We start from the raw sequence: 27373 nt of genomic DNA, 5'->3' as shown, positions 1-27373 counted from the left end.
ACCGGCGAGGCCATGGGCCCCCGAGGAGCACCCGACTCCCGCGCCGGTGAGTGCCACGTCCCGGACCCGCGGTCGGGCGTCCTCGCGTCCTCAGCGACGGGAGCTCCCTGGGACCGTCGGTGACCTTGGGGCAATCGACGGAGAGATAGTCTGGGGGTGGGAGGGGGGGGCGGCAAGAGAGTTGCGTGTGGTCCATGTGACGTGCTGCTGGGGAGAGGGTTAGCTGCAGGCTGACGCGAAGGAATGAAGTTGGGCACTGAGCTCAACTGGCATTGCATTTTTTGCGGGGGCCGGTGGGGTAGGTTGCAGGCTAGGAAGCCAACAGAAGCCCCGGACTGTTTGGGAGAACTGGGGTGGTGCACAGATTGGCTGGGGGTTGTATCAGTCCCACTACTCAGAGCTGAGTGACCTTGGGCAGGTTAACCTCCAGCCCTCCCCTGTACCCCCCCCAATCTTTAAAAGGAGGGGCTTCGAATCTTATGCTGTTGTACTATCGTCTCCGAAGGGCTTCAAAGTTCGGGTTTGCAGGTACAGTATAATTAAGGTTTACCCGTGTTTCTTCTGTGAGGGCTTGCCATTAGCTGACTTCCAAAGTGGTAAGAAAGAAACGCAACTGTTTTATGGTCGGTTTCTGGTGGTCAGAGAGTGGTATCTCTTAATATCCTCTTGCGTGCTCTAAAATCATGAATAAAATCAGGGTACATACTCCTGAGTTCTTCTTTCCTGTAGTTAGTCTAATAGGAAACTTTGTATTTGAACAGGTGAAATCAAAACCCAATAGTGGCAGGCAGCAGCAAATTAAGTGAGTCATTTTTTCAATATGCATGAGGTTGTGTGCGTGTGCGTGTGTGTGCATGCGAGCTTGACTGCACTCACGCCCTCATCTTAAAGTCTGTGTATGTCAGTGTTAGGAATTATTTCATGAGAGTAACCAGAAATAATGCTAGAATGATTTGAATTCACAGAAGTGCAGCTCTCTCAGAAGCCACTTGCTCTTTAAATAAGAGTTAGGTTTGACAGCATAAATATGTTCTTTACTAAAAACCGTCTCTAGGATTTGCACACTGTCATCCTTTGGGACCCTGTCATGGAGTGCCTGTGGGGCGGGGGAGTTGCTCTTGAGACCAGTAGGCTGTGACACCTCTTCTATTTTTAGCACTGCTGGTGCTAAAAAGACACTGGGGCCCTTCTCTGTTTTCTTGGTTCATAAAGTTCCCTCTTCTATGCTTAGGGAAGGGAGGAAATCCCTGTGCCCTTCACATCTCCCTCCACTTGTCCCTGTGACTTTCAGTTCTTAGGCTCTCTTGAAATTCATTCTAGTCTTACTTCATTTGTGTATGGGCTAGGGAGACAAAAATTTCAGTGTTAATGAATAAGCTTCTGCAAGCTTGTTTATCTGAGGGTTTCATAATCTTTAATGGTTTACATGCTACAAATCTGATAACAGTTAGAAAAATCCTTGCTACCCAGGAATTTACTAAGCCCTCCTAACCCTTTAATGAATCACACCTCATTAACAAATTGTTCAGTCTCCTCTCTCTGCAGTGTGTCTAACCTGCTAGCCCATGTATCTCCAGTCTGCCTTTCAGTCTCTTGTTTCTTCTACCCTGCAGCCATACTCCAGCATTCTCCTTTCTCTCTGGAAGCTGACTGAGCCCATCTCTTGTTCCTCCCCTAACACCAAAACCCTCAGAAGGGCTCTCCCAACTCACCAGGACTGGGACTGGCTTCCCCTTGGGCCTCAATGCAAACCGTTAACCCATCACTGACCAAAACCTTCTTGAGAAGGTCAATGCTGTCTGCCTGTGTCGGTACCTTCTTTATTGTCCGGGTCTGAACACACCACGCTTGTTGGTTTCTGAGACTCACCTCTAGCATTTTGAAAAATGTGACCTTTAGCCACAACTTGAATTAGGTTATATACCTAATTGGAGTCATCAAGATGGGCAAGACCTACAAATCCTTGTTCTAAAAACAAACCCCAAAAGAAGAAGGTGGGGGAGGCATGTGGGGAGAGAAAACAGAGCTCCGTGGGTGATTGTGATGCGCACCCAGATTTGGCAGTCACTTTTATTTGATGCTACAAGAAAGTAGCAAACAAACATGAGCAACTAACTTGGTTAGTTGGTGTTTGTGTTGAGGCTCTAATCATTGCAATTCTTCAAGGTCCTCAACATCAATACCTACGCCTTTGTTTTCCTTTCAGCCATTCACATCTTGTTTAATCTTGGGAATTTTTTCCATTATCAAGACTGGGACTTGGACTTGACCTTGCTTAGCTAATTCCTTCCACCTACTACATCAGACTAACCACTAGTGCTATCTCCGGTGCCTGAATTACTTATTGCTCCAGTACTTTATGGCCTCATTTCTCCACATGGGAATCTATATTGCCAGCCTTTTTAGTTCTATTTGGAATCCTTTGTCTTAACATGTTGAATTTCTCATATTCCACTCTTCAATCCAAATCACCCTCATCTGCTTTTTCTTCTCACAGACTGCCAAGTTATCCAGGAGAAAGTCACAAAGCTCTTCAGAATGGTTTCTCTACAAGTTTGTACAGCCTCTAATTTCACTTGGGGGTTGCTTTTCTTAAAAATTTAACTTTGGGCCCTCCCTGGTGGCGCAGTGGGTTAAAGCACTGCACTAAGAAGCCAAAGCCACTTCCGCATGAGTTCGATTCCCGCCCGCCCCGGAGGTGACCACATGGCGTGGCAGACCTCTCCTGACCCGCCCGCTGCTCCCCTCAGCAGTGTACTTCGTCGATCTGCCTGTTCTGCTCCCCACTCTGTCTCTGGTGAAACCTCTCACCACCCCTGAGCCTCTGGCCTGTACCCCAGTTCTGTATGTACAAATAAATAAATCTTTAAAAAAAAAAATCTGCAGAACCATTTAAAAAAAAATTTAACTTTGGACTGCATTCCATCACTGTGTCAGGCTTTTCCAACCTTAAGCCACCAGTCAGTGTCCTTTCAGGAGATAGCCTTTTTCATGGATAAGATCAAAGGCATCAACCTCCAAGTTTGCTGCTCACTACCTCCATATGGACTCCCATCAATCTCTTCTTACCATACACACATTTGTCTTTCTCCATCATTGTCCTTCTTTATTTTCTCTTTCTCAAAGGAAGAAAATATCTCCAATCCATGTCCCATGACGAACCCATTCTATCACCTCCACGCTCTCCATCCTCTGTCCTTCCCCCATCCTCTGTTGTCTTTGGGAACTTGCTCCAAATGTTATTCCCTTTCTCCACTTTCTGTGGTCCTTTCTCACTCTGCCTCAGCTCTCACCTCACTATTCACTGAAGTCATCCTTCTCATAATGAAAGAAATGTTGCTGGAGTCCCAGTTCTATCCAATAGAATTTTCTGTGGTGATGGAAGTGTATGGTATCTGTGTTGCTTCTTGTGGAAGTTATTAGGCATGTGACTGCTGACCATGGGGCTAGTGTGGCTTAGGAACTTAACTAACTTTTAGTTAGTTTGTTTGAATTTAAATTTGAGTTTACTAATCACATGAGGCTGATGGCTGCTGTGAGGGAGGATGCAGTTCTGCACCACACTACCTATTCAACTGCCCGGAGTTCTCCCTTCTTTAACTGTCCACTTACTTCTGGTCTCACCATCACCCTTTTTAAAAGACTTATTTTTATTTATGCATACAAGAGCGAGGGTACAGGCCAGAGGGGCAGGGGTAAAAGGATTCACCAGAGGGAGTGGGGAGCGGAACAGATAGACTGAAATATACTCCTGAAGGAAGCAGTGGGTGAGACAGGAGAGGTCTGCTGGGCCATGTAGGTCAGCTCCCTGGCCAGAGATCCAGCTCAGGCTGTGGCAGCGATAGTGCTGAGATTTAACCTCTAGATCACCACAGGGGCCCCTGGATGGAATTACTTGATTAAAACCATGAAGCAAACACACAGGGTGACCTCAGGTTGTCTTTAGCATGCCAGTAGGTATGAGATCTAGCCTGACTCCACAATCAGGTAGATGTTGATTCAAAATAGGGCCAATTCACACATGTGGGTCAGCTCCCTCACCCCACCTGACTCCTGCAACAGAGAGTGGCAATAGCTTGATAGTGCTGAAATTTAACCCCTTCACCACCACCTTTCTGAGACTGCTTATTGTAGGGCTCCAATAGAGAGGTCCAGGAAGCAGAGCTGAATGCTTTCCTCTGTCTTCTGCCTTCTTTCTCTCAGCTCTGTCTCAACCCTTTCTCTTATCTGGTCTACTGACTACCTGCTGCAACTCCAACCTCCTCCCTCCCCTGACCTCTAATATGGGACTGTGTGGGATCCTGCTCTCAGTCATCTCTTCTTTTTCTGGCCTCCCCCCTTCAAGCTCTTCCAGCATTCATTTCACCCCCTCCCGGTCACCACTAGTCAGTCACCTGAGCCTCACAGGGCCACCTTGATTCACTTGAGCATTGTGTCCTCCAGTCCTCACTCCAACTCTACGAGGCAGATACACTATTGTTCCTGTTATACAGGTGGAGAATCTGAAGCCAGAAAGATGAGAACTTCAGTGAGTCACCACCGGTTAAAGAACAGGCTTGAAAGAAGGTTCCACTGGACTGCAGAGCCCTGCCTCTGACCTTGTTTCAACCCCTTCAGATGCCTTTACAGCTCCATTTCCAGCCCTGCCTCTCCCCAGATCCATTCGGAGCTTGACCCACAAGTCAGACTGTTTTGCCTTTGAACAGTCGTTCATTCTGGTTTCTTTATTTGCCCTTTTACACTCTTCATTTTGGGATAATTCAGATTTGCAGAAAGTTGCAGGAATCATCTAAATAATGCTCACATATTTGTTCATACCAATGGTGCTTGACCCTGCTTGCTTTATCATGTTCTCTCTTCCCCCCAAATACATACATGTACACTCATGCACACATGTGTACACACGTACCTTGTCATTTCTCCTTAACTGCTCCAGAGTAAATTGTAGACATGATGCCCCTTTATCTTCCTCCACCCATACTTTATTGTATATTTTCTAAGAACAAGATTTTTTTTTATGTAACAACAATCAAAATAAAAATGTTAACATGGATTCTGAGCTATTATCTGATAGCAAGACCTGATTCAAGTGTGGTAAATAATTCTTACAGGCTCTGTGTTGTGTAAATTGTCATGGCTCTTTAGTCTCCACTAATCTGGGGTAGTTCCTCAGTCTGACACTCTGGAAGGGCACAGAGTCTTCAGCAGGATGTCTTTTACGTTGTTTTGGTGTTTCCTTTCTTTTTTTAAAAAGATTTATTTATTTATGCATACAAGAACTGGAGTAAAGGCCAGAGGTGCATGGGGTGAGAGGCAGATTGACTGAAATACACTGCTGAGGGGAGCAGTGGGTGAGACAGGAGTGGTTTGCTGTGCCAGCTCCCTGGCCAGGGATGGAACTCAGGTCATAGCAGTGACAGTGCTGAGACTTAACCCCTAAGCCACTACGGAGGCCCAAGGATGGAATTATATGATTAAAATCATGAAGCAAACACACAGGATAACCTCAAGTTGTCTTTAGCATGCGGCCTGTTGCAGTGGATATGAGATCCAGCCTGACCCCACAATCAGGTGGTTGTGAATTCAAAATAGGGCCACTTCACAGAAGCAATGGACAAACAAAACAAGTATTTCCATGTTGTAAGTGGAGTAAATGATTTTCCTATGATGATATTTTAACTTTGTGCATGTGTCAAGACAGAGGACATATTTGATTAAAAAAGAAAAAGTACAGAAACCTAACATAGCATATTAAAAATGGCCCATCTATTTCTTCACACCCCAAATGAGCAGCTGAATGTGTGAGGAGCAGTTTCTCAGCTCACATCCTTCCTGCTGAGCCCTCGAACCACCTGTTTCTCTCTTCCTTGTGTGGCCAACTCCCGCTGATGGTCGCTGTCAGCAATGTCTGTCTCTCCTGCTCCTCTTCTTTCCTCTTTCACTTTCTGCCTGTCCTTCTCTCTCACAGCTCTTCATTTTCTTCCCTCTTCTTACATTGCTTGTTTTTACATTTTGATTAGATATGGTAATAAGGCAGGTTAAAAAAAGAGAAAACAGGGGCTCTCCCTGGTGGTGCAGCAGGTTAAAGCACTGCATTATGAAGCTCTCTGAAGCCACTGCAGCACTAGTTCGATCCCCTGCCAGTGGAGCTGACTCCATATAGCGTGGCAGACCTCTCCTGACCTGCCCTCTGCCCCCCTCAGCAGTGTACCCTGTCAATCTGCCTGTTCTGCTTCCCACTCTGTCTCTGGTGAATCCTCTCACCCACCACACCTCTGGCCTGTACCCCAGTTTTTTAAGCATAAATAAATAAATATTTTTTAAAAAAGGGAGAGAAAATAATGGCTTTTTAGTATTTGGTGGTCTTTTACTACTTGGGATCCTCTCCTGATACCACACCTTCCCAGGACTAGTTCTTGATATTTTAGAAGCAGAGCTTTTGGTGATAATAAAGTGCTTTAGCTTATTAGTTCTTTCTGGCACACCAGGAACATTACTAGGAATATGTTGGTTGACAAACATCAAGAGGCCTCTTTCAGTCTCTGTTAAGGCAAAACTAATGATTCAGGTCAGACTCAGATTTAGGGTGATGAGTTACTGGGAATGATTTTATTCTGTGTGGAAGTGTGCCTGCCCCTTCTGCTGGCCGGCTGCTTTCTCCTCCTTAAGAATGTTTTTGCGAGGATGACATCTTTCCCGGGGAAAGTAGCTATAGAAATGAAGGCAAGAGATTCTGTTGCTTAGCTGAGTGTGGCTTAAATAAAAAGCGTGTTTATGTGGGAGAGAATGTGTGGGGGTTGCTTTCGCAATTATGGAATTCTTAAAATTGTTTAACCGGGAAGATGTTATTCAGAAACCCCTGGTGCTGTCAGCTTGTTTTTTGTTTGTTTCAAATTTCTTTTTACCCCATTTTTAATTATCTCTGGAAGAGCTCAGGAGTCCTCCCCTGCTCTCGCTAAAATAGTTATAAAATTAAATAAAATACTTCAAATAAAAGGAGCCTCTTGTAGATTCCATGTTTAGCAGGGAAGTCCAGCCCCCTCCCTCCATGTGTGAGGAACAGGCATAGACCTAAGGCTGGATTTTTCTTTCAAATCCACATCCTTGGCTTTGCCATCAGAGATTTCTATAGGGTGGAAGCCGAAAGTCACAGTGTGCATTCTGTCTGCCCAGCTATCCCAAGTTTTGCCTTTCCCTCACTCTGTGATCCCTGGTGCATCTGGGGGTGTAGGTAGTTTAGTGGGTAGCGAGTTCACACCAGCTTTTAATAATTTTTTTTTCCATTCTAGCTGCTCACATTTGGCAGATCCCCGTTTAAACATTTGGTAATGTGTCTTCTGCAATGCCAGAAAGAAAAGTTGTCAAATATAGTTGTTGATCATAATAAAACACCCTAAAAGTAATATTAAGACCCCCCCTCCCCGCCTTTTCTCGGTGTGATTGTACGTGTGTGAGAGTGCCCGTGCACGCTGCAAGCAACTTGGATCAGCCTGCCAGACTCACAGCGGGGAGGGGCTTGAGTCAGCCATCGATACGTCATTTGGGCAGGGCAACTCAATAATTATAACGATGGGCCTTACCAAATTAGAAAAACAAGCAAATGAACAAATGTTTGATAAGTGTCTATGAAGAGACGCCGTGTTGGGCTTCACCAGGGTTACAGCTTCACCTGGCATGTGGTCCCTGCTGCCCCAAAACAGCTCAGTTGGGGAGACATAATCCATGAAAAGTTGAAGTAACAATGGAGGATTTAAATAGCATTTCAAAATAGCTGTTATTAATAGATGGGAACAAAATCAATCTGGTTTTGCAGGGGTTCTCCTAAAAAAAGTTCGTATCATTTTGAGCTGTGTAGCATGGATGAAAGCAACATTGGTAGCCATTCTTTGGGTTCTGGGGTCCAGATGATTTCAGTCCTTTTGGGACTCCATTTAGACCTGACGGAGGCCACATATATGTTTCATATTTACTGGATTCCTTAGTTAAGTGGTAATCCTTGTGCCTCCTGGGATGTCACTGTAAGTGTTTTGAGCATTTCTTAAAAAAAAGATTTATTTATTTATGCATACAAGAGCTGGGGTGTAGGCCAGAGGTGTGGGGGTGAGAAGATTCACCAGAGACAGTAGGAGCAGAGCAGACAGATCTACTGCTGAGGGGAGCAGCGGGCTTGTCAGGAGAGGTCTACTGGGCCATGTAGCTCAGCTCCTTGGCTGAGATTGAACTTGTATTGCAGTGGCTGTGGAGAGCTTCATAGTGCTAAGGCTTAAAACCCCTTGTGCCACCAGAGAGGCCTGGTTTTGAGCATTTTAAAATGCTTTTATTTATGGGTCAAAAATACAGCTTTTCTTTACCTTTCCATCTTCAACAGACTTTCCCTTGTCAATGGAATAGGGTGGAGGGGAAAGGAAAGAAATCTTGCAAAGTGGAATCAAGGTCATTTTCATAAAAGCATTAGAATTGGGGCCTTCCCTCATGGCACAGTGGGTTAAAGCACAGCACTCAGAAGCTAAAGCCACTTCTGCATGAGTTCGATTCCCGCCTGCCCTGGAGGTGACCACATGATGCGGCAGACCTCTCCTGACCCACCCATTGCTCTCCTCAGCAGTGTACTTTATCAGTCGGCCTGTTCTGCTTCCCACTCTGTCTCTGGTGAGTCCTCTCACCGCCCCACACCTCTGGCCTGTACCCCAGTTCTGTATGCATAAATAAATAAACCTTTAGGGAAAAAAAGCATTAGAATTGTCTGCCCGGGGAGGGACTCACACTGTCCCTGGAATTGAAGGGTTTGGAATGCTACGTTGGTGAACCCCTGTCAACCACCAGCACCATGCCTGACCCCCTAATCCTGGTCTTCACTGAGGATGCTAGACTCAGATCCCCTCAAGGGGATGAGGCTTACATAAAAATCAGCAGAATGCTGGGGGTTGTGCAATGGATATAGAATTTTAGTTTAGGAAGATGAAAACATTCTAGAGATCTGTTGTACACCAGCTTGCATATAGTTAACAGCTTTGTACAATATGCTTAAAAATATTTCACATGGTAATTTTTATGTTATATATTTTTGACACATAGTTTAAAAAAGTAGCAGCAAATTTATTTTTACTGTGCCATATCTTTTAAGCCCAGAATCAGGCTTACCTCTTAGTTATGGTAATTATAAGTGGGAAATTTCTATATTTGTTTTTTTTCCTCATTGTTTCATTCATTATCACAGAAATTTTCCTTTATAATTTTGCCAGTGTGAAAGTAGCACACTTATTAAAGACTTTTGAAAAGAAGGAAAAGTAGAATTAAAATGTACCCACTGTCACTACTTATATTTTGATTAATTTCTTTCCACTGTTTTAGAAAACTTAGAATATTATCCGGCACAGTTGAGTAATTTCTTGGTTTCTGGAATAATATATGACTGAAAAGAATACCCAAATGTGTCAAATAAGCTTCATTTACCACTGACTTAACATGCCCCAGGAAGGACATTATAAATTAAATAAAATGTGTCTGATGGCTTAGAGTGCCTCATGTCTGCTCTTTAATGATTTACACAGATTTCCCCCAGCTCCACCTCCTAACCATAATGCCAGCAACTTCTCCAAATATGCCAGCCCAGGATATTTCTTGCAAGAATGTACCATCTATTTTCCAAAATCATGGCCAGGTGCAGGAGAGGGGAGCTGCCTTCTAAGACAGAGAGAAGGTGTACACTCGTGCTTCCTTCATTTTCTTTGCCTATAACCTGGCAGCTCTCCCCCAACTTGAGCTTCGTGATTAACTAATAGGACACCCTTTGACCTTCATATCAATCTAGATACCTTGACTTTGGAATTAGCCCTCTCTGACCCAGTTGCATAGCCCTCTTACTCATCTTTTTTTCTAGAAATAGTCAACAGCTATCCCTACCACAGAGCTGGTCTAGCAATTTGGCACAGGTGGGAATGGGTGGAGTGGGGGGTGGGCACAGGATTAAACGCAGTTGCAAGTCCAAGAAAGCATCTGTGTATGGAGAGGGGGCTGCTTCATGGGTCAGAGAGGAGAGGGAGGGAGGGATGGTCCATGCCTTTGGAGGGCGCTTGTTGTCTCCACATTGTCCTTGGCTCTTCCAGCCACCCTGTCTGCTTGGCACACATTTTGGCGAACTCCTCACCTTAAATATTTGCAGAGTTCTTTAAACTCTTAAGTTACAATCTTTACACAACCTAAATTGTGGTGCCCTAGTACAAAGCTCTGATTTCCCGGTCCTGACTATGGCTCTGTATAATAATAGTATATAGCCACCTTCAAATCTTGTTCTCCAAAAAAGCCCCCCAAAACAAAAAAAAGCCTTAAACTACCAGCATGTCATTATTTTCAATGTTACTTCACAATCTTTGTGTTTTTTTTTTTTTTACCATGACTTTCAATACTTGCTGATATTCTTGAGGATGGATATGCCACTTTTTAAAAGATTTCTTTATGCACATAATAACTGGGGTACAGGCCAGAGGTGCAGGGGGTGGGAGGACTCACCAGAGAGAGGGGACCACTACAGGCTGATCTACTGAAACACACTGCTGAGGGGAGCAGCGGATGAGACAGAAGTGGTCTGCTGCACCATGTGGGTCACCTTCCTGGCCAGGGATTGAACCTGTGCTGCAGTGGCTGTGGACAGCTTCCTGGTACTGCACTTTAACCCCTGATACTACTATGGAGGCCCGGATATGCCATGTTTTAATTAACTACTCTTTTCTTGTTGGCTATGAAGCTGATAGCCATTTATAGAAATACTTACATGTAGGTAAGACTCAGTATCAAGGGTAGAGATCACTGAAGATCAGTGGTTGTTGCCTTGTATCCAAATTTCATGGTCCCCATAATATCCGGTGAGACTGAGTCTGTGCCTGCTGCACAGAGGCTGACGCTGACTCTGCCAGCTCATGGCTATACATAATTTCTTTAAGTGTTTTGGGCGAGGAGGGCACAGTATTTTTCTTTCCTTTTTAATGTTATAAAGTTTTTAAAAACCTTAAACGTGAGAATTAAAATTTCATGCATTTCATCAAAATTCCTTCACCTAGTACTCTGTATCAGAGACTGAAGTAATCCTGATCTGATGTTTGTCATATCCATAATCTTTAGATAGATTTAGCATATTTAAAACCTTTGTAAAAATGGCATAATAGTGTCCTTATCTTTCTCCAATTTGCTCTTTTACCTAATGTATTTCTGAATCATTTATTCTGAAACTTGTAATTTTAATCCATTTATGTCTACAACTGTTTGTTCTTTTGTTGCAAGAATGTATCAGGGTTTATTCATCCATTTGCCTAATTGTGCTTGTTCAGTCCCCCCTGCCATTCTACTTTTTTGCTCTTAGGAGCAACATTACCTTAAGTGTTCTTCTAAGTAACTCCTTAGAACTTATTTGGGCATTTCTTAGCAGTGGAATTATTGGTCCTTAAGGGTGTGCACCTCCAGCTTTAATAGATACTGCAGATTACTTTCCAAAGTGGTAGTACTGATTCTTGTTCCTATCATTGTTCCCATTTGCCATATATATTCCTATCAATGCTTGAGCTAGCACTCTTGGTTTTTGCCAGTCTGATGGGAGGAAGTGGTATCTCTTAGATTTTTTAATCTTTTGTAGCAAATTAGATTTATTTTATAATTTGCTTCCACTGGCTAGACCAAACAGAGCCAATGTTACAAAAAAAAAAAAAAAAAAAAAAAAAAAAAAAACAAACCCTGAAGAACTTGTTAAAATTCTTATTCTTTCTTCAGTGTTCTTCTCAGATTTTTCTAAGCAAGACAACCATTTACAAATCTATTAGGTAAGTTAAAAGTCAGGTTATAAAAGAAATGTTCTGTTCTGGGTGGGTAAGAACAATACCCTATGTGATATGGAGTCAGAATTCCAGCTGACAGGAGCTGGGGCCTGAGGACAGATAACTGGTGGCTGATCTCCATTGTGTTCTCTTGGTTTGTAGCACGTCACCTTGGGAGGTGATCACCCAAGGTGTCAATTCTAGGAGGTGGGCATCATCAGGCCACAATGATCTCTCCTCCACAAATACCATGTTGTGACCACCATGTTTGAGCATGGCAGGGGTTAGATGTTCAGCACTATTCGGGCATCACAGATGATCAGGCTTTAAGAAACCCACTTACTCAAACTGAGGGCTCCTCGGAGGTGGGATTCTAATGGATTAATTCCAGTGAGAAAAGTAGTTGGTAGGTAGATGGGAACTTGTATTTGCTGATCCCTGCATATTTTTTATGCACATTCGTGAAGACTGAACCGTGTGCTTGGTGAATGTGGGCTAGGGGAAGGAGTGAGCAGGATTATCTTAGTGACTGATGATGTTGGGTAAGGAGTCCTTAACACAGCCCTCTTGATCCTGTTCTACAGATTTTTAGGGTCTTGGAAATACTGATAAATTTTGCCCTTTAAACTCTTACCTTTTTGGTTACACATTCATTCTCTAGTCAGAATATAATTTGATTAATTAAATTCAACATTATGAAGTGTATGAAATTCATTCATCCGGCAATCATTTGTTCATCAGTTACTGTGTGCCAGGTTCTTAGGATATAGTTGCGAACAATTCAGCTCCTTCTGGAGCTGACAGAATAGAGCCGGTGACTGTGCTGAACCAGTAATCATGTGTGTGATTAATGTTTGCTTTGTCAGCCTTATAGGTCATGGATTTCAGTCCTCTGGATCCTTTAGATTTGTCAGAATCTTACCCTTAACTTCAGTTTTGAAGTGTTGGCAATCTGCCCCATTGACTTTTTGCACAATGAAAGGAAAGGAAGAGGTCAAAAAGTTGAACTAAACCATGATTATAAATGCTATTTTAGTGTAATGGTCCACCTATATGGGTCTTCCTAACAATTGATACATCCATTCAGTGGACTATTATGCAGGCATTAAAAATTCTGATGCATACCTTTATATATTTACGTGGAAATATGTTCATGATAGAGTATCAATTAGGAAGTGCAAGGTACATATAGTGTAGCATTTTTTTTTAAGATTTATTTTTTTATGCATACAAAACGGGGGTATAGGCCAGAGGTGTGGGTTGTGTGTGTGAGAAGACTCACCAGAGCAGTATGAGGAGCAGAGCAGGCAGATATACAGAAATACACTGTACACTGTACACTGAGAAAAGTATTTGATAGGTAGATGTGAGCAGTGGGTGAGATAAGAGAGGTCTGTTGCGCCATGTGGGTCAGCCCTCTGACTGGGGATCTAACTCATGCTGCAGTAGCTGGCAATATAGCTTGATAGTGCTGAGACTTAACCCCTGTGCCACCAGGGAGGCCCTGGTTTCCCTTTTTTTTCTTCATAAAAGAAACCTATCTTGGAGAGAGAGATCTTAAAAAAATGAAAAAATGTTAATTGATATGTTGACATCAGCAATTTCTGAGTAGTGATTTTTATTATTCTTCATACCTTTATTCAGAGCCTACGTTTTGCAGTTTTTGTTAACAAAAAGCACTTTTCAGTTTCAGATAAGGTGTTTCTTAATATAGGTTCTAAATTTCTTCATATAAAATATGCATGTTACAAATGATTCTTTTCATGTGTGTGCTTTGGTTTCAAAAGCACAAGTAGCATTGCTTCAGTCCAGCGATGACTTTAACACACATTGATGTCAGCACGAACAGCTTTGGTCAAATGAGAGGATTAGAACAGGTACTAATACTTTCCGAATATTCTTATACTAAGAAATATATTTTTGAATAGTATTTTAAATAATACTATTTAAACATTATTTTGAAATATTCAAATATTTAATATTTATAAACAGTTTAATAAACCTGTAATTAAAATTATAAATTTATAATACTAAAACATATTAAACATTTTAATGTATTTATAAGTAGAATATTTTGTAAATATTCGATGTATAAAATAAATATATTTAAATATTTTCTAGATAGCAGGCATTAATATTTCCTAATAATTTCCACACTAACTTTACATAGTAAACAATCTCTTTAAATAAATGAATACTATCTGCTGGACTTTTAAAATATACATTTTTCTATCAGCTATGCCTGACAGGGTATTAGCTGGGAAGGGAAAAGCCTTATTGGAAGCAGATCTAGTACCCTGGATGGCCACAGCCTCCGAGTGGGTAATGCGCCTGGTGGTGAAGGGGCCGATGCCCTCTGCTCTGTTCTGTTCCTTCCTGACTATGTGATGTTGGGTCAGCTACTGAACATTTCTCTTAGTTTCCTCTGGTTAAATGGAGATAGTAAGACCAGTCCCCTCACAAGCAATTGTGAGGATGAATTCAACTAATTCATGCAAGTAAATGTGCTCCGAGGATGCCTAATACAGGGTAAACATTCCATTTAGCGTGTGCAACTGTGTTTTATGTGATCTCTAGCCCAAGCTAAGGCCAGCCTGCAAAGATCATAGTTAGCTGGGAAAGCCAGAATTCCAGTAGCTGTCTTTTGACCCTACCACCCATGTTCTAGAAGAAAAAACATATTTACTGCAGTTGTGGAAAGAGTGATACCAGTAGGAGGAGTATAGGGAAACTTAACGTAGGGTCAAAAAAGAAAAAAAGGCAAAACTTGTAGGCACCTATACATCTGAGGCTTAAAGTAGGGAGGGGGAGGAAAAGGGGTCAAAGCAGCGGTGGGAAGAATACAAGGGACCACAGTGATGGTTCTCGGGTGATGTGGTGATGGGATATTTATAGGAGTACACCTGAGAGAATCAGAACTGTACAAATATGAGCAACAATGTAAAAAAATTAATAAAAGTAGAAAAAAGAGGGGGTGACGGAAAGAAGAAAAGAAGAGATAGAGGGAAGGAACATGGACAGTGGGATTGCAAAATTACAAAAAAGGGAAAGGGCAAAGGAAAATAAATGAAGAGTGGTGAGAAATAAGAAAAAGAAAATCCCAAAAGAAGAGGTAATGGGACGCGAGAGAGGAACTGGAGGAGAGTTGGGGAGAAAGGGGCGCGGAAGCTTGGGTGGCACTTCAAACCCCGTTGCCCTCCCAGATCAGATCGCATGAGCCTGGCTGGCTGGATTCCTGGCCTGCTTCTCCCCTGTGACTCTCCAGCATCACCCTCCAGTTTCTTAGCTTCCCCATCACTCATCCCCACCCCAGGACACTCACAGGCCAGAGTGTGGCTTTGGAAATGAATTGTACCCAACTCCCACCTATCTTTCTAGACATACCTTCAAGTGGTCGTCAGCCTCTACCATTTCACTCTATTTTTAAATGTGAGGAAATAGGCCTTTCCCTCCCCATCAACAAATCACAGCCATTTTATTCATACATGTTGTATTTTTTTTTTAATATTTTGACACTTAGTAGAACACACCAGTTCTCTATTTCAATAGTAAATTGAAAAACTAATTTAATTTTTATATGACTGGTATTTAATTTTTCAGTAACAATGATCATTTTAATTTATTAAATTGATGTTTCATTTTACATTAAGGTGATACTATAGCTATTTCTATCTAGTGTCTTATTACTAGTAAAAATATAATTGTTGGAATTTCTGTCTCTTATCATTAATATAATACTAATATCAGTATGTGTTTGTGTATATATGTATACATACACACTTATATAATTATCTTAATCACTAATAGTGAATTTAATTTAGACACTAGCATTTCCTTTTACTCTTGTGTGAACTTCCAAATTTTATTCATGTATTGCTTATTTCGAACATGATTTCTTCCAATTCTTTTGTCCTTGCTTTACCTACCTTACCCTTCTTATTTCCCCAAGACTGTTGAACCCTGAAACTAGATATTGATATTATAATAACAAAACATAGCACAGTTAAACATTATACAAGCCAGAGTTCCTGGTAATATTGTGGATTCACATATGGTGCCAGAGATCAGATTTACAAATGTACAGGAGCGGATAACCTCAGGTAGATAAGCTAGAATTGACAATAGGAAGTGCTAGAAATAATCTCTGAGAAGTTATTTATTTTAACCTAGTGACTTATTTTTAATTTTTACTCATCAACAGTATAGATTCTGCTGTCCTGGGAAAGAATCACACACTAACAAAATGACATTAAATCAACTTTCATCATATTCATGAAAAGGGCACCAATTCTGCACGTCTTTCAGTATGTGTTGTGAACTTGTCACATGCCCCCCCATGGAGTGTGACTGTCAGTGAGTAGTGGGAAGGTCTGTTACCGAAACAGGGTCTCAGGCAATGAGTGATGTATGGAATCCTTCTTCAGAAAATGGATTTAGGCTCCACTACGTAAGTAATCCCAGATGGATTAACTGAAGATTCAGAAAAGTGTCCATTCATTCATAGATAATGCATTAGGTGACTGATGATTGGGATGCAGTCTCAATAAAAAAACTATAATTTTATAACAAAACAATAATCTCTAATGCTTTTCTTTACTTCTGCAATTTCAGATATGGGAGTGCTTGTCATGGTTTCATTAATAAATGTGTGCAATAGTCTAGATCCAAGTCTATTAAGATGTGAAATGTGCCCCTACAGAACATATAGTTTAATAGGGCAGACAGATTATTAGACAGCTAAGAATAACAGAATGTATTAAGTAATATAAAACACGCATAATAAAGAGCTGGAGAAATGAAAATGAGGGGACTATTTTATTGCTTTGAGGTTTGTTACTGAAAACGGTCTCAGGATGAAAGGATAGATATATATTGTTTTAGCTGGCAGGCATGGAAAGGCATTTCCCATGGAAATGGGAAATGTAGGATGGGAGTACATGGGCGAAGGTAGGATGGGAACAGAGTTCAGGGCACATTCCAGAACAGAGTAGTGGGGAGGGTTAGCACTGATTGGAGCAGCTAAGAGTGGCCAGGGATGAAACTGGAAAGGTGGGGTAGGCCAAAGTGTTGAGAGGAGAGGAAGTAGAAGTAGTGGAGTGTTGAGGTTGAAATCATGGAATAGTCTTTCTGGTCTCTGCTTTGGGAAATCCTATTCATTCTTGTCAATTAATCCCTGATCCAGGAAAAATGAAACACCTTCATGCATTTCTGTTCATTCCCTTACTCACTTAGCCATTGTTACCTGGTTGGTTTAGAGCTTGTCTTTCTCCGTAGGCCATGAAGAGAGGAATTTTGTCTTACCTTTATAAGTACAGATAGATGCCAAATAAATGTTTCTTAGGTTGGGGTTAGGCTTACTCTATAGATTAATATCTCTACTGAGGGATTTTACAACTTTAAAGTAGTGCAGATTTTCTGATTCCAGATATTAACATCTATCTTCCACTTGGTTTAATTTTATTTAGTCTAAATAGCAGAAATTATTTTCTTTGATACTGAAGAACTCCTCTGGCATCATAGCTTGTTTGGCATGAATCATTTTTTTCTTAAATGTAATTTGTTTAAATTCAAAGTTCTTTGTCTAGGAAAATGAAATGTTCACATTCTGAAACTCTAAAAATAACACACTGGAGAGATGATGCCAAAACAATGGTTTCAATCAGAAATGCTTTCTGATTCCAGCATCTAAATGAGAACTAATTACTGAATCAGATCACAGTTACTAAGCATTTGTTTTAATGCAGTTAATAGCAGTATTGGGAAACCTAAGTAATAAAAGGTTTCTAAACCTCTCAGTTTTGTCCAGAATTCTAATGCATTGTAGTGATCCAATATGCAAGATTATATCTTATAGTAAAGCTTTAAAGATGATTATCATTCTCTTAGTGGAAAGGTAGGTTTCCCCAAATCACATCTCATTGACTATGCATTGTTTTAGTTAGGATTAATTTAGAAAGTCTTCTTTTGCTACAGAATTACAAAATTTGCTCAAAATTTGCTTAGGTAGTTCCCACCCTGTGAATTTCTACAGAGAAGTACAAGGTTGAATAAATCTGTTAAAAAGTCTTATTTCTGTAAAAGTGTTTAAGTTTGGGAAGCAGATGTGGGGGGAGGAAGCTCCATTGGACAGTCCTTGTTGATCTGTCTAGTGAGGCTTAGCAGTATTAATTCCAGAAGCATTTTGATTTTGCTAGATCTTTTCTTCTTAGTTAGACATATTTGCTATTTATTTCATATATAAAATATAAGGCATTTAATATAACTCAGCATTGCATCAGCATATGCCACACTCCATTTAGTAACTTAATAATAAACTTTGGAGGTCATTTAAATTCTAGATGTAAACTGTTCAATAATTTAATACTTATTTTCTCAACAGATGTGAATTATTAAAAAGAAAATGGCCCGACGGAGCACTGTATTTCCTTCTCTTGTCACCAAGGAAAGGTATAATATATGGAAAATATGCATCTAAGGTATACTTTTCCTTTCCACCAATCCCATGAGCATGTGGTTGTTACATTATCCAAGAGTGATTTTGTTCAAGGGCAACAAAAAAACTGTTGTGTCCCTTTTCCAGCTTCTAATTTGTAGGATAAGGTGACCATTTGGTGAAATTGGGTATCCATGGGCCAAAATTGATTCATGGAAGTACATTGTTTGGCCTGTGTCATCTTAAATGCTATTTAAATGAATTGACATTTACAAATCAGGTTGGTTTCACTCCCAAGTCTGGATTTCCTAGTTCTTCTGGAAAGAGCAGATGATCTGAAAAAATGGACCTGCATTCCCAAATAGTCACTCGTGGGCAGAGCAGAATTGTGGCTCCCTTTAATTGAAGAACACTCTTTCTAGTTTTTTGAGGTCCCTACCAGTCCCCACTGCACTGTAAGTACTGTGCTTCACGCCTTTTTGTCAGATGCCTGAATGTGTAGACACTTGAGCTTGTAACCACTGCTCTAAGAGGAGGGCATGTCAGGAGATTTTGGTATTTGCCTGTCCTTGACAGTGCAGCTGCTAGTGAGGAATCTCCATGTGCCCTATTTTGTCCGCTTTTTGGTTTGGGTCCCTGTTACTAGCACACTTAACTTTGTGGGTGTGATTGTGTAAAGATGCCACCTGGCTCACGAGGAAAGCTCCTTTGAATAGCCACTCTGCCTCAAACCCCACGTAGCTTGCTGGAGTAGATGACATGCATTTTCTTCTCTGCAAAGTCTTGAATTTGGCCTTTAAAAATTATTTCCTTCCCATTAACAGCCCTTGTACTGTGGCTGTCTTTTGTAGGCGAGTTAGAACCATGCCCCGACACAGCCAGTCCCTGACTATGGCTCCCTACTCATCTGTAAGCCTGGTGGAGCAATTAGAAGACAGGATTCTTTGCCACGAGAAAACCACCGCTGCGCTGGTGGAACACGCCTTCCGAATTAAAGACGACATCGTCAGCAGTCTGCAGAAAATGCAAAACAAGGGGGGTGGTGACCGCTTGGCCAGGCTTTTCCTGGAGGAGCATATCAGAAACATAACTGCCATAGTGAAGCAACTTAATCGGGATATCGAGGTAAGGTGTGGGAAAAGCCCTGAGCTGTGTTTCTTTCCAGACTTGCTCAACGTCAGGGGTCAGCCAGCTCAGAGTCCTTCTCCCAGGCAGTCATGCGCTCAGATCACAGCTGTCTGTCTTGTCTCTTCTCAGTGATCACCAAGAAAACAGCTTGAAAAAATAGCTCAGTTAAAGTTATTGCTATTGGTGTTACCTGTGTTCTAAATTTACTTTACTGATTATTAGATCAGATTGTTTCACTTGGCTCTCAATGAAGACAAAGAAGAACAATTCACATAATTTCCCTGTAAAATCCTTTATATCAATTACTAGGTCAATCTTTGCTGCTCAGATTAAATGTTTCTAGGTCATAATGATCATATGTAATTTGATTTTTTTCCCCAAGTAATATAGTTTATTACTCAAGTAATCTGGAGATTGGAATTGCTTCTTAGACTCCCCTTTTATTGCTTTATTTTATTGCTTTATTTTTATTTCAGACAAAAGGCCAATTTTGTCTGATTTTATGTTGGCTGCTATTTGTTGAGGAGTCACAGGAGCCACGCAATTTACTTTAGAAAACTTAAGCTCATTTAGAGCCTAGGCTTCCAATACTGAACAATGACAATATTCTTCATATATAATTTTTAAATATATGAATAAATGACATGATTAGATTAATACAGGGAGATTATATCTTAATTATGCTCCCTGAAACAAAGTTTCTTTTTTTAATGTCAGATTTGTTATTTATATTTTAATAGCTTTAATTGAGGTATAATTTAGAAGTTGCAAAAATTAATCCATTGTATGTGTACAGTTCAATGACAGTGAATTTGTACAATTATTCACACAATTTAGTTATAGAACATTTTCATCACCGGCCCTCTGCCTCCAAATTTATAAGCTTGTTTGCAATCTCTACTTCTTTCCAGCTCCAGACAATTACTAATTTGCTTGCAGTCTCTATAAATATGTCTTATCTGGACATTTCATGTAAATGGAATCATGGAATCTTAACATTGTGAAGTCTTTAGCGCTTAACTTTTTTCTTAGATTCAGCTATGTTCTAGCATGTATGGGTAGTTCTGGTTTGTGTCAGAGTAGTATACTATTCTATTGATATATATATAAGATATAAGCTTGATATAGCTTATCCTGGCTACCTGTTCATTATTTGATGGGCTTTTAGATTGTTTCTAGATTTTAGCTATTATGAATAAAGCTGCTATAAGCCCTGTGTACAAGTCTTTGAATGGAGATATATTTTCATTTCTCTGGAGTTAAATCACTAGGAGTGGAAATGCTGGATCTTAAAATAAACTTACGTTTAACTTTTGAAAACAGAGCTAAACAATTTTCCAAAATGTCCTCCCAGGGCCTCCCTGGTGGCCTAAGGGTTAAGTTTCAGCATTATCACTGCCATGGCCTGAAATTGAACCCTGGCAGGGGAGCTAAATGCACACGTGGTACAGCAGGCCTCTCTTCTCCTGCCCGCTGCTCCCCTCAGCAGTGTATTTCAGTCCATCTGCCTTTTTTGCTCCTCACTCTGTCTCTGGTGAGTCCTCTCACCCCCTGAACCCCAGTTCTTTTATACAAAAATAAGTGAAATAAATATAATGATCAGTCTAACTTAAAAACAAAGGCCTGACTATTCCCATACCAGTCACATCAGCAGTATATGAGGCTTCTCGCTTCTCTACATCCTTACCAACACTTGATATTATCTGTTTATTTTCTTACTGTAGTGATATATAGTAAGGCCAGACTGTGCACCTTTTCATCTGTTTATTGGTCATTTCTGTCTTCTTTGGTGAAATGTCTACTCAATCTTCTGCCTATTTTCTAAAAATTATTTTTTAATTGTGGTAAGGTATTTATTATTTTAACTCATTTTAAGTCTATTTCAGTGACATTAAGTACATTCTCTATGTCATTCGTAACAACTATCCATTTCCAAATCTTTCCAAGTCTGTTTCAACCAAAACAGAAACTCTGTTCCCATTAAACTCCCTATTCACACTCCTCTCCCATCCTGACAACTTTTAGTCTACCTTTTTAAAAAGCTTTATTTTAATTTATACACACAAGAACTAGGGTGTAGGCCAGAGCAGTGAGAGGATTCACCCCAGACACAGTGGGAAGCAAAACAGATGGATCCAATGAAACGCAGTGCTGAGGGAAGCAGCAGGTGAGACAGGAGAGGTCTGCTGTGCCATGTGGGCCAGCTCCCCAGCTGGGGATTGAACTCATGCCATAGTGGCGGCTGATAGCCTGATAGTGCTGAGACTTTTAATTACTGAACCACAAGGGAGGCCTAGTCTACTTTCTTCTCCATGAATTTGCTTATTTAAATTCATCCCACATAGAAATATGTGGTATCTGTCCTTTTGTGTTTGGGTTATTTCTTTTAGCATGAAGTATTCAAAGTTCATCTATGTTGCAGTATGTGCCACAAATCTGTTTTTCAATTGTATTATGCATCTTCTTATTGAGTTGTAAAAGTTCTTTATATAGCCAAGGTACAAGACCTCTATCAGATGTAAAGATATCAAATATTTTCTCCCTTTCTGTGTCTTATATTTCCATTTTCTTAATGGTATCATTTGAAGAAAACATTTGGTGAATTATAGAAAAATCCAATTTAACAGTTTTTTCTTTTATGATTTATATTTTGGTGTTGTGTCTGAGAAACTCTTTGCTTAATATAAGGTCACAAAGATTTTTCTCCAATGTTTTCTTCAAGTGTTTGGTTTTGTTTCTTCATTTAGATCTGTGATCCATTTTGAGTTAATTTTCATGTATGAGGAGAGGTGAAGGTCTAAGTTAATTGTTTTTCTTATGACTATCCAAGGAAAATCTATCATTTTCTCATCTTTCCTTTTGTCAAAAAAAAAAAAAAATCAATTGGCCATAAAGTAAAAGGGTTTATTTTTGGATCCTATTGAGCTGTATGTTTTTTTTGTGCCAATATCATAGTGCTTTAACTTCTAGCTTCAGAGCAGTATAAATCTTTAACTTTAAATCAGGCAGTATAAATCTTTCAACTTTGTTTTTCTGTTCTAAGTCCTTTTGGTTATTCTAACACCTTTGCATTTTTATGTAAATTTTAGGATTAGTTTGTTAGTTTTTCTATAGAAAGGCTCCCTGAAATTTTGAGAGATTGCTTTGAATGTACAGATTAATTTAGGGAGAACTACTATCTCAACAATACTGAGTCTTCAGTTGTGCAAAACAACCCACCCCTTGTTTTATTATTTTTTTCCACTGTTTATACCTAAGTGAGATCTCAGTATCTCATTTACCACATAGTTACCAACATTTACTGTTCTTTGAGATTCTCACATATTTTTCATTCACAATTGTACTCTAATAAAGTACATTTTTCTTCAGGGTTCTAAAATGACAGGCTCACACTTCCTGTGGTGTATAGGGCAGGACTACGTGCTGTTAAAGGGAGGTATCACGTCTTCATTTCTTTGGTGACTGATGGCATCTGTTCCAATTTCTTTTTGTCACATCAAATTGAGTTTCTTTTGGGGTTTACCTTTCTTTATCCAGACTGGCTGACTGTTACTCAGGGCGCTCTGTCACCTTTTTAATTCGAGAGGATTGCAGCCCCTAATGCAGGCCCTGGTATGGAGATTCCAGCTTTCTGAAGCCTGACACCTAAGTGGAGGGTCTAAGGACTGGAAAAGGCTGGAGCCCCTTCCTTACTGGCTGGATCCTGGCCATGGGTGGTTCCTGCTCCCTTGGTCCTAGGAAATACCATTTGTGACTATGTGTACCTCTCTTTTTCCAGTAGAGTTCATTTTCCTCCTTAGTGAGCCAGGGTCAAGTATAATTGCTTGCAACCAAAGACTTGTGATGACATCAGAGAGGGCTTAGAAAGTACAAGAGCTTGTCATGGACAATTTACTTGGTTTTGGAGGGTGGTGTTTATATTTAGAATGATCTTTCCAGTTTTATATTTGAGTGCTAAAGCAGTTTTATTCCAGAAGCTGAATGATTTCACAATCCCAATTTGGCCACTTCACAAACTGAAGAACCCTACTTAAATATTTCAATTTAGCAAAGAGTTAGAGATCCTCTGGGGGGAATGATAGTCCTGTAATATCCAAGTCTAGAGAGGGAGATGGATAAAGTTGAAGTGATTGGGTATAAGACATGATTCTCAGGTCACTAACCTGTCAACTAACAGCAAAAGAAGTGCTGTTAAAAGTTAAAAAGTTGGGCCCTCCCTGGTGGCGCAGCGGGTTAAAGCACAGCACTAAGAAGCTTAAACCACTTCCGCATGAGTTCGATTCCCGCCTGCCCTGGAGGAGATCCACATGGCGCGGCAGACCTCTCCTGACCCGCCCGCTGCTCCCCTCAGCAGTGTACTTCGTTGATCTGCCTGTTTTTCTCCCCACTCTGTCTCTGGTGAATCCTCTCACCCTCCGCATCTCTGGCCTGTACCCCAGTTCTGTATGAATAAATAAATAAATCTTAAAAAAAAAAGTTAAAAAGCATAGACACCTTATGTCTCATGCTGGAAAAGAGTCTGATCTCCCCATTCTTCCCAACCCCAACTTTTCCCTTGTGTGTATTCAGCTGGTTCCATGGTGGGAAAACTAGAAGCCAATCTATTTTCGCCTTATTGTCCTCAGGTAAAAGCGGAGACTATGCCTGTACCTTGGAAAATCCTGGACTTAATTTTTTTTCTCTGGTCAATGTAATAGTTGATTGTGCTTTTGCTGCAATTGTGGATCTAAGGAATAATTTCCCCTTTGGTTACTGCTCTGTACTAGTCCCACAGTCAGAACCATTTAATATATTTAATTTCTAACCTTAGCAGAATGTCTGATGCTATTTAATAGTTCCTTCATTCCAGGGAGTCCTTCCTGCCAATTTCTCTGCTGTCCTAATTCTCTTCCCCTTACTGTATCCTAGGCATCCAGTACTTGCCGCTGTGACCATAGAATTCATTGTGTAGGATTGACATTGTTTCTTTACATATTGTCTCTCCCCTCTGCTAGTGAACGCTTCAAGAAGAAAGGAACTTTGCTTTTCATCTTTGTGTCTTTTAGCACAATATTTGGAGGAAAATACCATCAATGCTTATTCTGTGAATAAATGTCCGATTCAAAGTGAAGTCAGTTGCAGATCTGTAGCAAAAAGGGGTAAGAGCCCCTGAGGCAGTCTGTGCAAACAGTGTCCTTTCCAGAAGAGGCAGCCAATGCCCAGAAAAGTGAAGGCACTTTGTTTGAGAGCTCCAGGCCAGTAAGTGGGACTAAACTGAGGCTGTTAAATTCCCCAAATATTTCCCTTTTGGCTTTGCCTGTTAGGAACTCGTCTGTCCCACTGACCTGAGGCAGCCACCTCTCACAGGTTCTCAGCCATTCCCTTTCTGAGCATTTCACCCATCTCGGGAGAATCTCTTCTGGACACTAGGCAAATCTAATTTTAGTTCTTACTGAGTTCCCTCCAGTCCACCATTCCTTCGATGTGGATTTGTTGAACTATTTATTTGCAAATGTACTTAGGAATTCAGCATCATCAAGACTTTTGCTGATTAAGGCATCCTTTAACAGAAATTTTCCTTAATGTGTGTTTTTGAAAGATGATTTTTTATTTTAAAAAGATTTATTTACTTATGCTTACAAAACTGGGGTACAGGTCAGAAGTGTGGGGGGCGGGTGAGAGGATTCACCAGAGACAGAGTGGGGAACAGAACAGGTGGAATGACTGAAATCCACTGCTGAGGGGAGCAGTGGGAATGACAGGAAAGGTCTGCTGTGCCATGTGGGTCACCTCCTTGGCTGGGATCAAACTCACATTGCAGTGGCTGCAGATAGCTTCATAATGCTGTGCTTTAGCCCATTACATCACCGGGGAAGGCCCTAAGATGATTTTTTAAAAGAACTTACAATGCAGTCTTTTTAAAAAAAGATTTATTTATTTATGCATACAGAACTGGGGTACATGCCAGAGGTACAGGGGCCATGAGAGGATTCACCAGAGACAGAGGGAGAGCAGAATAGGTAGATTGACGAAGTACACTGCTGAGGGGAGCAGCAGGCGAGACAGGAGAGGTCAGCTGTGCCATGTGGGTCACCTCTGGAGTCAGGGATTGAACTTGCACTGAAGTGGCTGTGTCTAGCTTGCAGTGCTGCATTCTAACCCGTTGTGTCACCAGGGAGGGCCAATGCAGTATGTTTAAAGTAATTTCAATCCTGCTGTTTTTCCATCTGAAGCACATTTTATATAATGATTATTTTTGCCTTAACCAGACAGTACTACTTTCTATTTACATATATTTTCAGAGTGTGCAGTTTTGCAAATGAGAAGATTTCTCTTGTAGAGAGGGAAAACAGTAAAATCTAATTCTGGAGAAAAACTTACTGTGCATATATGAGTGTTTACTTTTTTTATAACTGGTAATAACTATATGTCATTATAAAGAAACAGAAGTTTGGGAATTCAGTAGACTCATATATGAAACATAATCAAAATTAGGATACTTGATGAGACATCAGAACTGCTACATAGTAGCCAAATTTTGTTAAAATGAAATCATGTAGATTAAAAATTTCAAAGTACTGAAAGGAAGTCTTTCTAAATAATATAAATTGGGAGGGTGGGTATTATGAGAAGGAAGAATTTGTATCTTTAAAGCAAAGACGTGTAAATATGTTCAAATTGCATTTAGATGATATGAAAAGTATAATTTTCTCTAAAGATTCTTAATGAACTTATGTAAATTACTTAGTTTTACTGGTTTATTCTTGCTTTTTAGTTCACTCAGTAAATGTTTACTGGTTATTTATTTTGTAAAAATCTGTTAAAGCTCACTTGAGGCTCCTGATGGACCTAATGAAATTAAGATATTAATACTACATTATGGTAAATTTGCTTTGATAAATCTTTGATTATCTATTGTGTGGCTCTGAACATGGTTACACACAGGAAGAAAAGTTAAATATATTGTGAAGCTACTAGCCTATGTGATCTGAGTCAACTTTTCTATTTTTAGTACTTACCACAGTATAGAACATAGCTGGAGCTCAATAAATGTTTTGTAGTCAAAGGCTCTTCCTGAACCTTGTAATCATTACCCATATCCTTATCAGCAGATTCAAGGTCAAAACAGATGACTTATGTACTAGTACACAGTAAGTGCTTTATAAATGTTGAATGAAAGACTGTTGTTTTAATACATCTCCCACCTATTGTCTCCATTGGCATTTTGCCTTATAATGTGAAGTATGCTATCAATTATTTATTCTTCAAAATCTTTCTGCAAATTAGCATTATCATTATAAATTTACAAGAGTTAATGTAGTCAACTATGAATTATACATATCTGGATATGTATTATTATACATTTCTGGATTATCCATACTGTCTTTGCTTTAAATTATTACCAATCCCTGGGAGCTAAGTTGTGATAAACAATCTAAATAAGGCTCTTCAGTTGGTGTGAGCAACTTGAAGAAGTGGTTTGCGCCCATGTGTAATCTTAGGATTTTTCACTCTATCTCTCTGGCCTTTATACTCCAGTAGTGGGACCTGTTACCTGGCTAGTTAGATACTGCAGGTCTACTGCTTTCTGTGTGATCAGGCTTCAAAATGTCCTGCCGGTTTGGGGAGTTGACTTTGACCTACTTATGTAATGGGAAACTGTCTCAAACTCTCATCTAATTGGCTGTATTATATATAATTTTGTAGCTTAATAATTTCAAATGGCTGTGAAGACTCAAGTAATGAATGCAGGGTTAGGCTTTATTAGTATGTCAAACCTGGTATGGACAATGATGTTCATGAATATTTGGATGGAAGCTAGGAGTTTGGTTCAATATCCATCTAGCATTGCAGAAGAGAATTTTGGCAGCTGGATTTTATGTATTCTACCTAAAAAAAGAATTTCAGCCTACAGCTGAGTAATCTGATCCCATTAAAATAGGCATATCAGGCCCTCCCTGGTGGCACAGAGGGTTAAAGCACAGCACTGAGAATCTAAAGCCGCTTCCTCATGAGTTCGATTCCCGCC

The 27373-nt window shown here is 40.4% G+C and overlaps 1 protein-coding gene across 2 annotated transcripts in view; it reads left to right on the top strand.

Annotated features, from left to right (window-relative positions):
* Window positions 1–27373, top strand: part of FAM81A (family with sequence similarity 81, member A) — a 56002-nt gene continuing 28629 nt past the window's right edge. Inside the window, exons 1-3 of one of the 2 annotated variants that reach the window (XM_012728803.1) lie at window positions 1–46; window positions 18184–18251; window positions 19089–19362. In XM_012728803.1, coding sequence (XP_012584257.1) covers window positions 18205–18251; window positions 19089–19362 — 321 coding nt within the window. In that variant the 5' untranslated portion in view covers window positions 1–46; window positions 18184–18204. Of the gene's footprint in view, window positions 47–18183; window positions 18281–19088; window positions 19363–27373 lie in introns of both variants that reach the window. The other variant, XM_004687731.2, reaches the window with a different exon arrangement.

The sequence above is a fragment of the Condylura cristata genome, unplaced genomic scaffold (genome assembly GCF_000260355.1).
Source record: "Condylura cristata isolate star-nosed mole 26May11 unplaced genomic scaffold, ConCri1.0 scaffold00023, whole genome shotgun sequence".
In the NCBI taxonomy this organism is placed as follows: Eukaryota; Metazoa; Chordata; class Mammalia; order Eulipotyphla; family Talpidae; genus Condylura; species Condylura cristata.
The sequence above is the reverse complement of the archived record's forward strand: the minus strand, read 5'-3'. Positions and strand labels throughout refer to the sequence as shown.